The following is a 13578-nucleotide window of genomic DNA, read 5'->3' on the forward strand; positions in this document are numbered from 1 at the left end:
CGTGCATCAAGTTATTGTACATATAAACAACATGTCTGTTATCTGTAAAATGTAAAAAGGGTAAGTAGAGGTACCTTTAGAGTGGAACCCACTTTTCACCGGGCTTTTTGTTGTTGAATAAAACACATTATAGATAGGTACCTACTATACATATACATAGAATGTCGTGATGGCCCGGAGGTTCAAAACGCCCGCTTCTCATGCATGAGAGTGCGGGTTTCGTAACCTACTAACGGCAAGTATCAATGTAACGTTTTTCGAGTTATATGTACTTTATAAGATTATTTAAACATCACTGATGAACGGTAAAGGAAAACATCGTGAGGCAACCTGGGTCTATAAAAATTACCCAGAGTTTAGCAATAGATACGCTACAATGGAGCTAAGTAACATACCTGAAAAATGACTATAAATATACTTTATTATAACACGGCCAATACGGCCATTAGGTAACAATTTAATTAAAATTCTGTACTTAATGGATACGAATTAACACTTTTGATTTTAATTCGCTAATTCTAAATTGCATAAAATTTTATATATTCCTTTAATGAAGCGGTCAATTATACAATGCCTTCTTCCCGCTTCGGGTGAGGCGAGAGAGAGTGTCAGACTCTTACTGACTACGTACTGACTAAGAACCACTCCGTTCCTAGTAGAATCTTCCTACTCCTCCTTACCTGGGGTTACTGGAGCCCCGGAGCTCCAGTAACCCGCCCCCTTACATTATCCGCATGTTTTGTTTGTGTCTGAATAATGTTTTGATTATTACCTTATGATGTCTCGTTGATGTTGGCAAACTGTTAAAAGTTGGATAAAATTTACTCCAACCATTCATTTTCGAAATATTCAGAGCATTGTATTCAATTTTTGTCAACATCTCTAGACAATATGGGTCGAACAACACAACTGGTAAAATCTGACCACAATTACCTACAAACCAGGATACCCAACACCCAATAAATAAAACACACGCAAAAGATAAAGTGCTTTTTATTAAATACAGAATTTATACATACTCCGCCGAATACAAAAACATCAACAATAATCAGATGAAATTATAATCACAAGATACCTATGAGCGACTAGTCTACAGCAACAAAGCTTTTACAATACATACGGTACTTAATTGACTTACTCGTGACAACAAAGGCAGTGAATCGTGCATGAAATTAAAAAAAAAACATCTAATAGAGTATTTAACAATATCAGTCCTTACTTAATATCTAAAGGGCCTAAGAAAGATTGAAACTTGGACTATTTCGCGATCTATTTTGAACCTAACGAATAATAAATAAGGTAACTTATTGAGGTTGTCGCACAGGCCAATGATGTGTGTTGACATCGGTGCCCTGTGTGCCAACGTACTTTAGAGTTCAATTCAATTAAGGCCGTTTGCACACCGACGACTGTTCTTCGCGATTAGTCGTACGTTCCTAAAGCAATTAAACTACTTTTCTGTCTTGTTGTGGAATTTATTCTCAAGTAATTATCGTTTCATTGAATTAATGATAGATATTTCTGTCTATTATCGCCAAATGCATTATTTATCATAATCACTTCTATTATCGCTAGCCATCAACAAGATAAGTCGAAGGTCTTTGTGTATAAATTAGTATTGTTCTTGGCCATTTATTTTTAATATTTGGCGTTTCTACACTTTTTAAGTGCGTCTATAAATAAGTTAAGGTGAAGTTTTAGTTTTATCGGTATTCCTATCTCTACGTAAACCTACTGTGATGATAGTCTGATAGACATGAAATGACTCTAAAACTCCACAAGTAATTAGCCCAAGAAACTATTTTTAAATACGCAAGAATTATTTAAACTTGCACAAAATGAATATCGATTTTTCACAAATTATTCGAAAAATTACAAAACGCGTGTGTTTTAAAGACTTGTCGCAAGTTTTAGTCGTCGGTGTGCGCCCGCCCTTGTTTGGGAGATGACTACACGGCGTTGCCCGCACTATGAACATTGCCGTTCACACTCAGTGGAATGGTGTTGAACTCATCTTCAACGTCATCGCCTTCTTTCCTGCGAAAAAAAAGAAAAATAATAAGTGAGATGTTTTTTTTTATGGGACAAGTTCGCCACCATCTCCTAAGAAAAAGAAAAGAAAAATATGAGTATTTTTGTGTTATACAGTAGTTTTTTTATTGGACACGCCCGACACAGTCTCCCAAAACCGTAAGCCAGGATCTACAGTACATACAGGAGATACAGAAAATGTTTTAGCAACAGTTTCGCTCAATGATACGTCTCGTGATTACAACTACGCAACAAAATTCAATGTTTATAAAAGTAGTACCGATAAAAATCTGACTTTTTTACATGGAAAACCTATTACTGAATTAAAACACAAATATTTCAATATCGTACATATTCTATGTTTATTACTGGCCATTGTCAGTCAAAAAATATGAAATCGGGTTACCAAGAAAAAATGTACGCGTACTATTTAAAATACGATTTTATTCCAACTTTTATTTGCAAACCATATTTTGTGTTGGCGCTGTTGTATTCGTATTCGTTACATATAAAATCAAACCATTTTAAAAATCTGGAAACGAAAATATTTTTTTTTATTTTTGATACATAAATTATATTTGTAAGTTAATTGAATGTATCAATTCCTTAACATTCGAGATTTTATATTTTTACGTAAATTTATTGAAAAGTAATCTTTTTGATGGAAATAATTTGCTGTATAAGATGTTCTAAAATTATCTGCCGCGGCTTTAATGGAAGGTAGTGTTGTATTTGAAGATTACAGTAGTGAAGAGATTTCGTGGCCTAGACCAGTTAATTCAATTTGAAAATATTAAGAAGTTAAATAAACATTTACTCTACTCTACATAACGTGTTTCACAAATACGCACGATTGCAATTATTTTCATTTACGAAGCGACAGAGAAATTGAAAGAAATAGCTCTTTCACAACAAACTCACACGTAGATGTTTCTGTATGGAATAAAAAATACTCATGCTCTGTACATGATTATTTACTATTTTAATCTTCAAACACAACACTACCTCTCATTAAAGCCGTGTCAAATAATGTTAGAACACCTCATATACTGCTTTTCATAATCAAAGAAAGAAACACTAACAACCTAATTAAAAGAGGTTTAGAAAAGTACCTAAACAGAATTCATTAGCAAATTATTTTGTCCAATTGTTATGTAAATAACTTAAGCCCTTACTCAAACTTCAGAAACAAAGATCCTTTATTTAATCCTGAATCGGGATAAACATTTAGGATGCTAGATCAACGAGGAAAACTTTTTGAATACTGAGTTACAGTCGTGGAGAAGTATTTGGGAAGACTGATTTGGAACATCTCTCACTTTCATTAGTTAGATTGTTTTTGTTTAAAACTTCTTTTTTTGTAATTCTGATTTCCTTGTTCGAAGATTGGTCAGGTCTGAGATTGCTGAACAAGACGGAATAATTTTCAGATGTGTAGTTATTTTGTAGTATCATCCTATATATAAAAACTAATTGTTGTTAGTAAGTCTCACTAAAACTCGAGAACGGCTGGATCGATTTGGCTAATTTTAGTCATGAAATATTTGTAGAAGACTAAGAGAAGGTTTAAAAGGCGGGAAAGAAGGTTTAAGGCGGTACAAAGTTTATCATGACAGCTAGTTATACATATAAATGGCTGTGGACAGGTTATTTATTGAGTTCTTTTCGCAATTAAAGTGCGAGGGAGTGCGTGGAAGGGATTTTTATTTACGCCTAATTAATATCGTTTTCCCTCATACTAGGTAAGAAACAGAACAACATATCAAATACAAACATAATAATTACTCAAAATCGAATGTTCTACAGCTATTTTCACCCAAAATAACCCACAATTTATTTAGCTACATAGGTACAAGGAAAATCGTGTAATATTACGTTTCCTTGACGTAACCACGGTGTTAACATTAAGCCATATAATATTGTCCTTTGTATTAGAAACTAAAAATAAATTTACTTGAAATAGAACAATATTGGACTTCCAAAACGGCTATTGTTAAATACAAAACTAATCTATCTATACCATTTTTATACATAATGAATTAATTATTATGTTTTTCGGCTTACTCACGTAATTGTTTGACGAGGAACTCAACTAGTTTCAATACGATATCGTAAATCGCGAAATGCTGCATCATGAATCATGAGCCTCAAGCATGGCTTGAAACTGGTCGAGTTCCTCATTAAACAGATATAGTGATTAAGCCGAAAAACATAATAATTAATCTATCTATAATACTTTCAAAATACAAGTACGTAACCGAACTATCGTTCAAACTCGTAGCTAGTTTTTATTTAGAAAAGCTACAGTTTATTTAGGACTACTTAGTGTACTGATTACTAACTACCAGATATAACAGACTCATAATTCTTGCCTTAAAATAAAATCTTCATCTTAATTCAGAGTTGAATCTACTTTGTACTGTCGTACTTTTCATTGCTGTGCCGTTATTCTAAAGAAAAAAACAAATTAAAATGAAAATAAATCGTACTTTACCTAGCTAGGCATTTTTAAGAGTAATTTAAAAAAATCTCTGTATATTAAAAACAATTGCTGTTCGTTAGTCTCGCTGAAACTCGAGAACGGCTGGACCAATTTGGCAAATTCCAGGAAAGTCCAGAAAAGTTTAAAAGGTGAGAAAAATTATTAAGATTTGAGGCGGTACGAAGTTTGCCGAGTCCGCTAGGATTTCATAAAAATTGGCGTTGTAGAAATAAAAATCGTTTCTCATCTCTGTTTGAACTTTAAATGATTGTTGGGATCCACGCAAAACTCAGAGGTCTAAATAAACCAACGCAACGAACACTTTTCACTGGTTATGTACGAATTACAATCAGTACATTTTCTTTATGGTATAAGCCGGTAAACGAGCAGACGTATCACCTGATTGTAACCAATCACCGCCGCCTATGGACATCCGAAATACCAGAGGCGTTACAAGTAAGTTGCCGGCCCTTTGGGGGTTAGGAATTTAATGGTTGTTGGGAATAGGAAAGCTCAATCACACAACGAAACACTACGCAAGCTTTGTTTCACGTCGGTTTTCTGTGAGGCCGTGGTATCACACCGATCGAACCGGCCCATTCTTGCCGAAGCATGGGTCTCCCACACAGTCTTACGTACGTATGTGTCCCATGTAAATATTTTCATTGCCTTATATTGAGCTTAAATTCCAAATTGCGTGAAATTCTTCAGATTAATTTTATTTATTTCTTTATCATAAAGAACTTTTGCAAACTCTCAACTAGTATTATGTGTGTCGCGGAATGCTGCTTATGAATATGAGCCTCTAGCATGGCTTGAAACTAGTCGAGTTCCTCGTCAAACAATTACGTGAGTAAGCCGATAACATAATAATTAAAGTATTTATTTTATTTATTTCTTTATCATAAAGAACTTTTGCAAACTCTCAACTATTTAATAAATAGTTTTATTTCCCCCCCCCCCCCTAAACGAATAGGATCTTAATCGGTAGTTACTAAGACATGTTTTACTATCCTTCTCCCATGTAAGTCTACCTTAAACATTTGTACGATAAACGGTAGCTCGTCAGTTGTCAAATCAACGTTAATGGACCGACTTCCCGTCACCCGCAAGCTAACTCGTGCGCATGACTGGACAATTACGCTTTACATGTATCTATGTGTATAAGTAGCGACTTGCGAAATCAATAAGATAGAATGTTGCAAGGGATTTTTGTTTATACTGTGTTTTTTTCTGGACAGTAAAATGAACAGGAGTAATGCTTTAGAGGTAAAACAAGAAAATGTTTTATGCAGAAATCAAAGCTTCGAAACATCACGCACTACAGAAAAAAACACGTCTACCAAATCTTAATTTTATTTTTGAAGAATTTCCTTGATATACATAGGTTTCATTTTATTTCAATTTTGATTCCTGACATACGTTTCCTGAGCTCAACCAGAGAATCGAACCCGAAACCTCTTGCCCGGCAATCGTACTTGCGTCCACTCGACGAAAGAGAAAATCCTGACATTCATCCATTTTCTTTGACAGTTTTGTTTTAAGGTATAAAACAGAAATTATACAATGAGACTAAAGACCTAAAATAAAGTACAAACAATGCCAGTACAAATAATTGTCCCTTAGTTATTTTATTAGCAACATTATTCAAGTCCTAAACGTTCGCATATTATAATATTTTGAGGTCTTCGACCGAGACCGCCATTGAAACGCCTACACGCGATCGTTTCATACAATCGATTTTATTCTGTGATTACAACAGTATTGTGCCAAGGTCTATATCATTTAGCCGTTTTGTAAAAAGGTTTCAGTGTTATCGCGTTTAATTGCTGGGTCATAGTATTTAACATAGTCAGTAAGGAAAATAGAAAAATAAACAAAAGAAAATTCGCTTTTCAATGTCGACCAACCACTCTATTTCATTTCATAAGGTTTTAAATAAAACCGACAGACAGACATTGTTAATATTATTGTATTTGCTTTGACGTTCAAAAGTGCCTTCCTGGTCTATTCGAAATTAATAATTTTGACATTGACTTTGGACTGAAAATATCGTCAAAAATCAAGAAGTTTCTGGGACTTATAAATAGCTCATGTTTTATGGTAAAAACCACTATAATCGGGTGGGTGTACATTGTACAGTAGCATTACTTGCTATAATGTGCCTCTGCCTACCCCTTCGGGTATAAAAGGGGTGACGACATAGAAAAAATCCATTGAAATAGTAGAATTTTCCGCCTTAAAATCCTTAAGACTCAAAATAAACTACATACTATAATTATAGTAAAATATATATTATAATTATAACACTCACCTTTTCCTATACTTGTATATGATGAGTACGATTAATGCGTTGCCGACGAACAGCGCAGCTATGAGTAGCGATGGTATGACTATGTCTGAAAAGAAACATACAATTTAGTTTTCTGGAAAATCTTAAAGAAAATATAAAATACTTAACATATGGTCGACAACGTCAATATCAAACAGTCGGATTTATAATGGCGACGGTAATCATGATGGAATTGGAACTGGCATGTTTAATGGGCTTTTCCACTGATACTAAGCTATGTAGCTGCGCGAAGAAGATGCGCAGCTCGAGTATACGATGTATCGATAGTAGAGAAGCCATCCATAACACGCATCTTTCCTTATAAAAAACATAGCTTAGCTGAATCCGTTTCCACCAGTGCTAAGCTATGTGTACCAATGAATGTAATTGGTAGAACCAAACGCAAATAGCCAACAGCAAAGTAGCATAGCACATCTCCGGTCGACAAGCAGCCTAACGCTGAAAGAAGATAATATAACGCTGGTAGAGTGCTAGAAAAGAGAGTAGTGACAACAATATGGAATAAGAATTGATCACCGATCGCTAGAAATATGGCTGTCTATTTATAAAATGACAAAAAGAAGCAAGTCATAAACACAAAACCAGAACACAACCGTCAACCATTTCTTTTACCGGAATCGAAAATAGCATTACAAATAAACAACTCAAGAGTAAATTTCCTGTTGACAAAGATAAAGAATTCAACCACAAAAGAATCAAAAGATTGATAAAGTAAACCGAAGAAACTGACAAAACCATTTTCCCTTTACCCATCATTATGTATCTTAAATGTACCTACACATATACGAATTTATTTTGTCAAATTGCCATCTTCAATGGCCTAACGATTTTGTTCCCTCAACAAATTATTTGGCAATATTTTTAGACCGTACCAAAACGGTCGGTAACGGGACCCTATTAGCAGGGGTTCCTTCTATCAGTCTGCCCACAGATTTCCGATGTAATTTTGGAAAGTTTTTTGGTCGATATACTACTGATTTTCACCCAATTGGACTAATAAACATACATAAACATTTATGTTTAAATATTCATTTTAATTTTGCAGTCCAAGTAGAGGTTATGATAAGTACGATATCGATTGTGCTTTTGGAAACAATAAATCTGATAAGATTGTAGAAAATTATTTATAGATATCATCATCATCATCATCAGCCTATAGCAGTCCACTGCTGGACATCATCTACCCAATTGTTTATAGATATAGATTGTCTAAATAATTTGACTAAGTAATAATACAATTACTGTAATGATAATAATATTCAGAAAGAAAGAAAAAACATTTATTTGGCACCAGTCATGATGCGGCATTTCATACAAATAAAAATTTGACATAAACAAACAGCAAAATATGCTGACACTATGCCTATGCTAAACGAGTCACCCACTCAGTTTAAGCTAGGCACACAAGTCACCTAGCGTTGATTTTCAGTGGGCACCCCTGGAGTGACGTACAGACGTTAGCGAAATTTTATGTTGAGAGCAAACAAAAAAATACATAATATAATTATGTAATATATTTGAGTAGGCAGGTAACGAGTAGGATTCGATTCCTGCACGAAGCAACTCTTTCTGTGATTTACAAATTATTGTTTCGGATCTGGATGTCATGTGTATGTGAACTTGTATGATTGGAAACGCACTCACGACACATGAGAAAATAACTGTGTGGGGTAACGTTAACTAGTGTGGGAGAGCCATGCTTCGGCACGAATGGGCCGGCTCGACCGGAGTGATACCACGGCCTCACAGAACACCGACGTGAAACAACGCTTGCGTTGTGTTTCGTTGTGTGAGTGAGGTTACCGGAGGCCCAATTCCCCCCTTCCCAATCTTCCCCATCCCCATTCCTGAACAACAACCCTTAAATTCCTAACTCCCAAAAAGCCGGTAACGCACTTGTAAAGCCTCTGGTGTTTCAAGTGTCCATGGGCGGCGGCGATTGTGGCGATGTCTCATAAAAAAAAAACTAAATAAAATGTGTGAGTTATGTTTGACAGCTTATATAAATCAATAGTGATATAGGAATAGAATACAATAAAATAAAATCTATCACCACAAAATAAAACCACAACCTCATTCATTCACCACGAATTCTTGTGACACTACAATAGAAAAAAATGGAACTGTGCTGAAAATGGATGTGCGTCACAGTTCTTTATATCCAACGGTAAAGTACTAGGAATCTAAGGAAACCTATTAATCTTCAGCCCTTTTTTTTGCTGCCAGAAACCTGACCTTCCTTTTAGGTTCCACTACCCTTGGGAATTTTGGTCTAAGATATATTCAAATGCGGTTTTTGTGTGAGCTAGTACCTGTCTTCAGGGACTAAATACTGCTGCGGACTGCCTAGCGGGTTACCGGGCTGCGGCTTGAAAAGCAGGAGTAGGAACGGGGTGGTTTTTAGTCAGTAAGAGTTTGATACTCCATCTTGCTTCGCCCAAGGCGGGAGAAGTAATTGGATGATTTTTCCCCATCAAAAAACGTACACTGTGATGTATTCTAGTGCCAACTTTTAGATGTTTTCTTAAATTGTATTACAAAATTCTTTATTATCATGTAAAAATATATCTGGCGTCATAGTAAATTTCTATTCATAATTTTTGGAATAAGTAAAAAAGTAAAAATAATTTAAAAACGATACCAGATTCATTATTCGGATTCACTTTGTATTTGTGCCTAATTATCTATATACGAGTACACACAAAATACATATACATAGTCTACTACTGTTTATCTACAGTACTGTCGAATAAATATAGAAGTTTTTCTTTCTTTCTCTCTTCTCAAACTACAGACGAAAATCAAATATAATAATTTGTTCAACTTTCGAATTAAAACTTAAACCACTTACACCAGGTACAATGGGGTACCTGGAATATTTTGACGTATAGCCAAAGTTGAAGTTTAATAGCTGTAGCCTTCAAACAAAAGGTTTGTCAAGGTTGGGAGGCCTTGACAAGCCCGCGGCGGGTCATTAGTTCATAGTTCTATGAAAATGGACGTAACAAAGTAATATGACAAACATCTATAAAGGTAGTTCCGATTTTAATATAATATGACTGGTGTTTGCTTACGTATTTACGATTAAGGCACAATTTAATAAAAAAAAAATAGCAAACAATATTAGATGTACTGATTGAAGCAAAATAGGAATGATGACGGGGGTATAAAAATCTATTGAGTCCGTCAGTTTTTTAATTTTGTTTATTTTCTATTTTGTCATATAAGACAACATATACTTAGATAAAACGAATCAATGTTTAAGAGTAATAGGAGCAAATACGCAATTTCTACGTATAAAATAATCTTCGCGACTAACATTAAAATAACAAATTGTCATGTACCCAATTATATTTAATGTTTTGAAGTACAGAATGAAATCCCAGTTATCAGCGCTCAAAATAAATACTGTTTGGGGCTAATGTTCTAAGAACCCTTAATAAATATTATATTAGAGGGTTACGTTGTTGCGAAGTACTCATGATTTCCTAGTAATTTGGACAGGACCACACATAAAATAATAAACTCGAAAACACGCCCAAAATATATCAAAATCTTCACAACAAAACAAATAAGAAAAGACAATGAAATTATCGAAAACTCTACAAGTAAAGTCCGAATCGTACTTGTATAAACTTTCAATCGGATACAATTATTAAGATTCCGTACATTTTGTCTTAGATATTATTCAATTTGCATAAATACGAGCCATTGTTACTGATTCAAATATAAATGTGTTTTGCCTACTAATGTCTATTGGTTGCATATTGCAAAGCAACTAAATGTACAAAATATCTAAAGATTGCTAAAAGAAGCATCAAGTCAGCCGTGCCATGATTGGACTGTCTTTACTAGAGTTTCCTAACCATGCCGCGCGTAGCTCAATATTTGGTGCCCTTTTGGGGGCACCTTTAGTAGTCTTTGGGCACCTTTAGTGCCCATGTTAGCTATTTACACTGGATTTACTACTAGTACAATCCATCAACAATCTTTGTCAATCCAGTACTGGACTATAAGACATTTGACGAAACGGAGAAGTCTTCCCTATAAGAGACCTATTTCTTATTTCCTTATCTTTAGCATTATTTTTTTATATATTTGATGGGTCGACGTTTGGCCGCTATCTCGTCTGATGGTAAGTGATGATGCGGCCTACGATGAAGCACGTCTGCCCATATGATTATAAGTCTTCTATTAAATAGACATACATAATTCCAAGTAAAATTAGCACATCTACCAAATAAATCAATCAAGATTCGTGATACTCACCAACCATCATGTCGGGGACGTCGTGAGGCGCCAGGGTGGTGCTGTACTCTTCCTGTCTTTTAGAATCTCCCTCGGTGTCTGTCACACCCACTGGACTGCCCTCTTCTGCAAGAGCAAGAAAAAGAGGATCAGCACCAGTACTAGCTTCATCAGTGTCATAAACTTCTGTCACAGGTATAAAGAAGTCAATAGCATCATTATTTATTTTTTTGTCTAATTCTTCTGTTGTGTCATTTATCATTAACAATGGTTTTTCTGTCGCATATTCTTCTGATGCTACTACTGTTATGCATAGCTTTAAGATTATTATATTTGTTAGAATTATATTCTTCTTCATTGTGCTGAAGGAGAGATACTTCTGTCAATAGTGTCAGTGTCTGTTTTAACTTTTTCATGCATTGTTTTTTGGATTTGTAGCATAGAGGTATACTATGTAGCAATATTATTATCATTATGGAGTTTGGTTATTTGAAAATAAATGTTGTAAATAGTTTACGATACGGAATTGCGGAAGAAGTAACAAGATGCCAAAGAGGCACGTAAGAGTCTGACACTCCCTCTCGCCTCAGAAGTCATTGGATAACTTTTCCCCCACAAAAAAAAGGTTTCATGGTTAAATTGGTGACAAAATTAGCTAAACTTTATAGTACGTTACATATGAAAATATAGCAATGAATAACCTGATTAGAATGAAATAAGACTGATTTTGGTCACTATTGATCTATAGAAATATATCTAGAAAATAGGAATAAAATACCACCACTATTATTTAAATACCTACATAATGGTATAATTAAACATTGCATGATAAATATAGCTCACTTATAACAAGGACAAATACAAAAATAATAATATAATCTTATCATAAAAAATAATGAATTTCCTTTATTTTATCGCTTACAACTTCATTGTGTTTGTTTTAAGTTACTAATGAGCTGAACCGACGTCCATTACCCTAATACTTGAAGATCAAACTTAGGTCATTGTTCGAAACAATCACTTTTTTCGGTAAGCAGTAAAAGTAGCTTCAAAATAGACCTTATATCAGTCAATATTTTCATTGGATTTTCAACTCTATTTCAAAGGAATAAACTTGAAAATGTAACAATAATCTGGGGGCACGGCAGTGCCCCCGCCAAGTCGAGCAAAAAAAAAGCGGCACGGCCGTACCATCCTTTTCTCGAAGCAATTCGGGCCTTTTTCGACCCCCTATAATTCGGTTGTGGATAAAGCAAGAAACCTGAATCTTCAGTAACTAATCCGGCATTGTATAAACACGGAATATTTAAAATTTCAGTCAATTTGAACCAGTAGTTTAAGAATGACAACTTGTTAAAGTTTCTAAATTTTGTCACTCACTGACTCACCGATCATCAAAAGTCCAAGGCACTTCTAGCAGACTTAGAAGCTTCATATTTGGAATACATATAGAGTTTAGTGTCTTAATCATGGGAAAACTTAAATATTTTGTAATTTCGGTCCAGTTTTCCAAATACACCAACTGCATCAATAACTTTGTAATCCCATATAAATATATGGGATTACAAAGTTATTTATGCAGTTGGTGGTTGGTGGTGGTTATAAATTTAATAGGTGTAGATAGGTACCTACCATATGAGGCAAGGGAGGGGTATAGGGTGGGTAAGGGTGTGTTTAGCCCATGAAACTGAACAACATTACTCTACAAAAAGAAGTGAGATCCCATCAAAAACATCCTGTAAAAAACCCAAGTCTCGCAGCTCAGTCTTTCTACCGTCAAAAGTTGTGAGATCCATGTAATACCAAGTCGGTTAATCTATTTAGTGTCTACTTGAAGGACCTTCTGTCTTAAGTTATTACATAAGTTATTATCATGCCAATATTAAAAATATTTAACGTTTTAAACAAATAGATCGACTTGGACATCGCATGAAAACAAAATGAATATTACAATATTATATTAGATTCTTTAGTCTCTCGCGCCTCACGCGATTGAAACTCTCGTTCCTGTTGGTCGCTGGCCCGTCGTGCTGTGTAGTGTGATACATACTAATAATCAAATCAAGCGATGTCCAAGTCGATCTATTTGTTTAAAACGTTAAATATTTTTAATATTGGCATGATAATAACTTATGTAATAACTTAAGACAGAAGGTCCTTCAAGTAGACACTAAATAGATTAACCGACTTGGTATTACATGGATCTCACAACTTTTGACGGTAGAAAGACTGAGCTGCGAGACTTGGGTTTTTTACAGGATGTTTTTGATGGGATAAATAAAGACAGAAAGGACTAGGTTGGTTTGCAGCTTAATTATCTTGAAAGGAAATTATAAGAACATTTTTCTTAAGAAAAAACGTGTAGTTGACTAGTAAACTATGAAGAAGCTATCTACGTTGATGTTTTAACGTTTTATAAAAACAGCTCCTGTATTAAATGAGACAGGCAATTTGTTATAATTAC

General features: G+C 34.6%; 1 protein-coding gene across 1 annotated transcript in view; it reads right to left on the reverse strand.

Moving 5' to 3' along the window:
• Positions 1-977: 977 nt before the first annotated feature.
• LOC118273271 (uncharacterized) overlaps positions 978-13578 on the reverse strand; it is a 145331-nt gene continuing 132730 nt past the window's right edge. The window contains exons 7-9 of the mRNA XM_050696328.1: positions 11136-11240; positions 6828-6912; positions 978-2037 (exon numbers count right to left, since the gene is read on the reverse strand). Of these exons, the coding sequence (XP_050552285.1) occupies positions 1950-2037; positions 6828-6912; positions 11136-11240 (278 nt within the window). The 3' untranslated portion in view covers positions 978-1949. The remainder of the gene's footprint in view (positions 2038-6827; positions 6913-11135; positions 11241-13578) is intronic.

This window comes from Spodoptera frugiperda, chromosome 1 (assembly GCF_023101765.2).
Source record: "Spodoptera frugiperda isolate SF20-4 chromosome 1, AGI-APGP_CSIRO_Sfru_2.0, whole genome shotgun sequence".
In the NCBI taxonomy this organism is placed as follows: Eukaryota; Metazoa; Arthropoda; class Insecta; order Lepidoptera; family Noctuidae; genus Spodoptera; species Spodoptera frugiperda.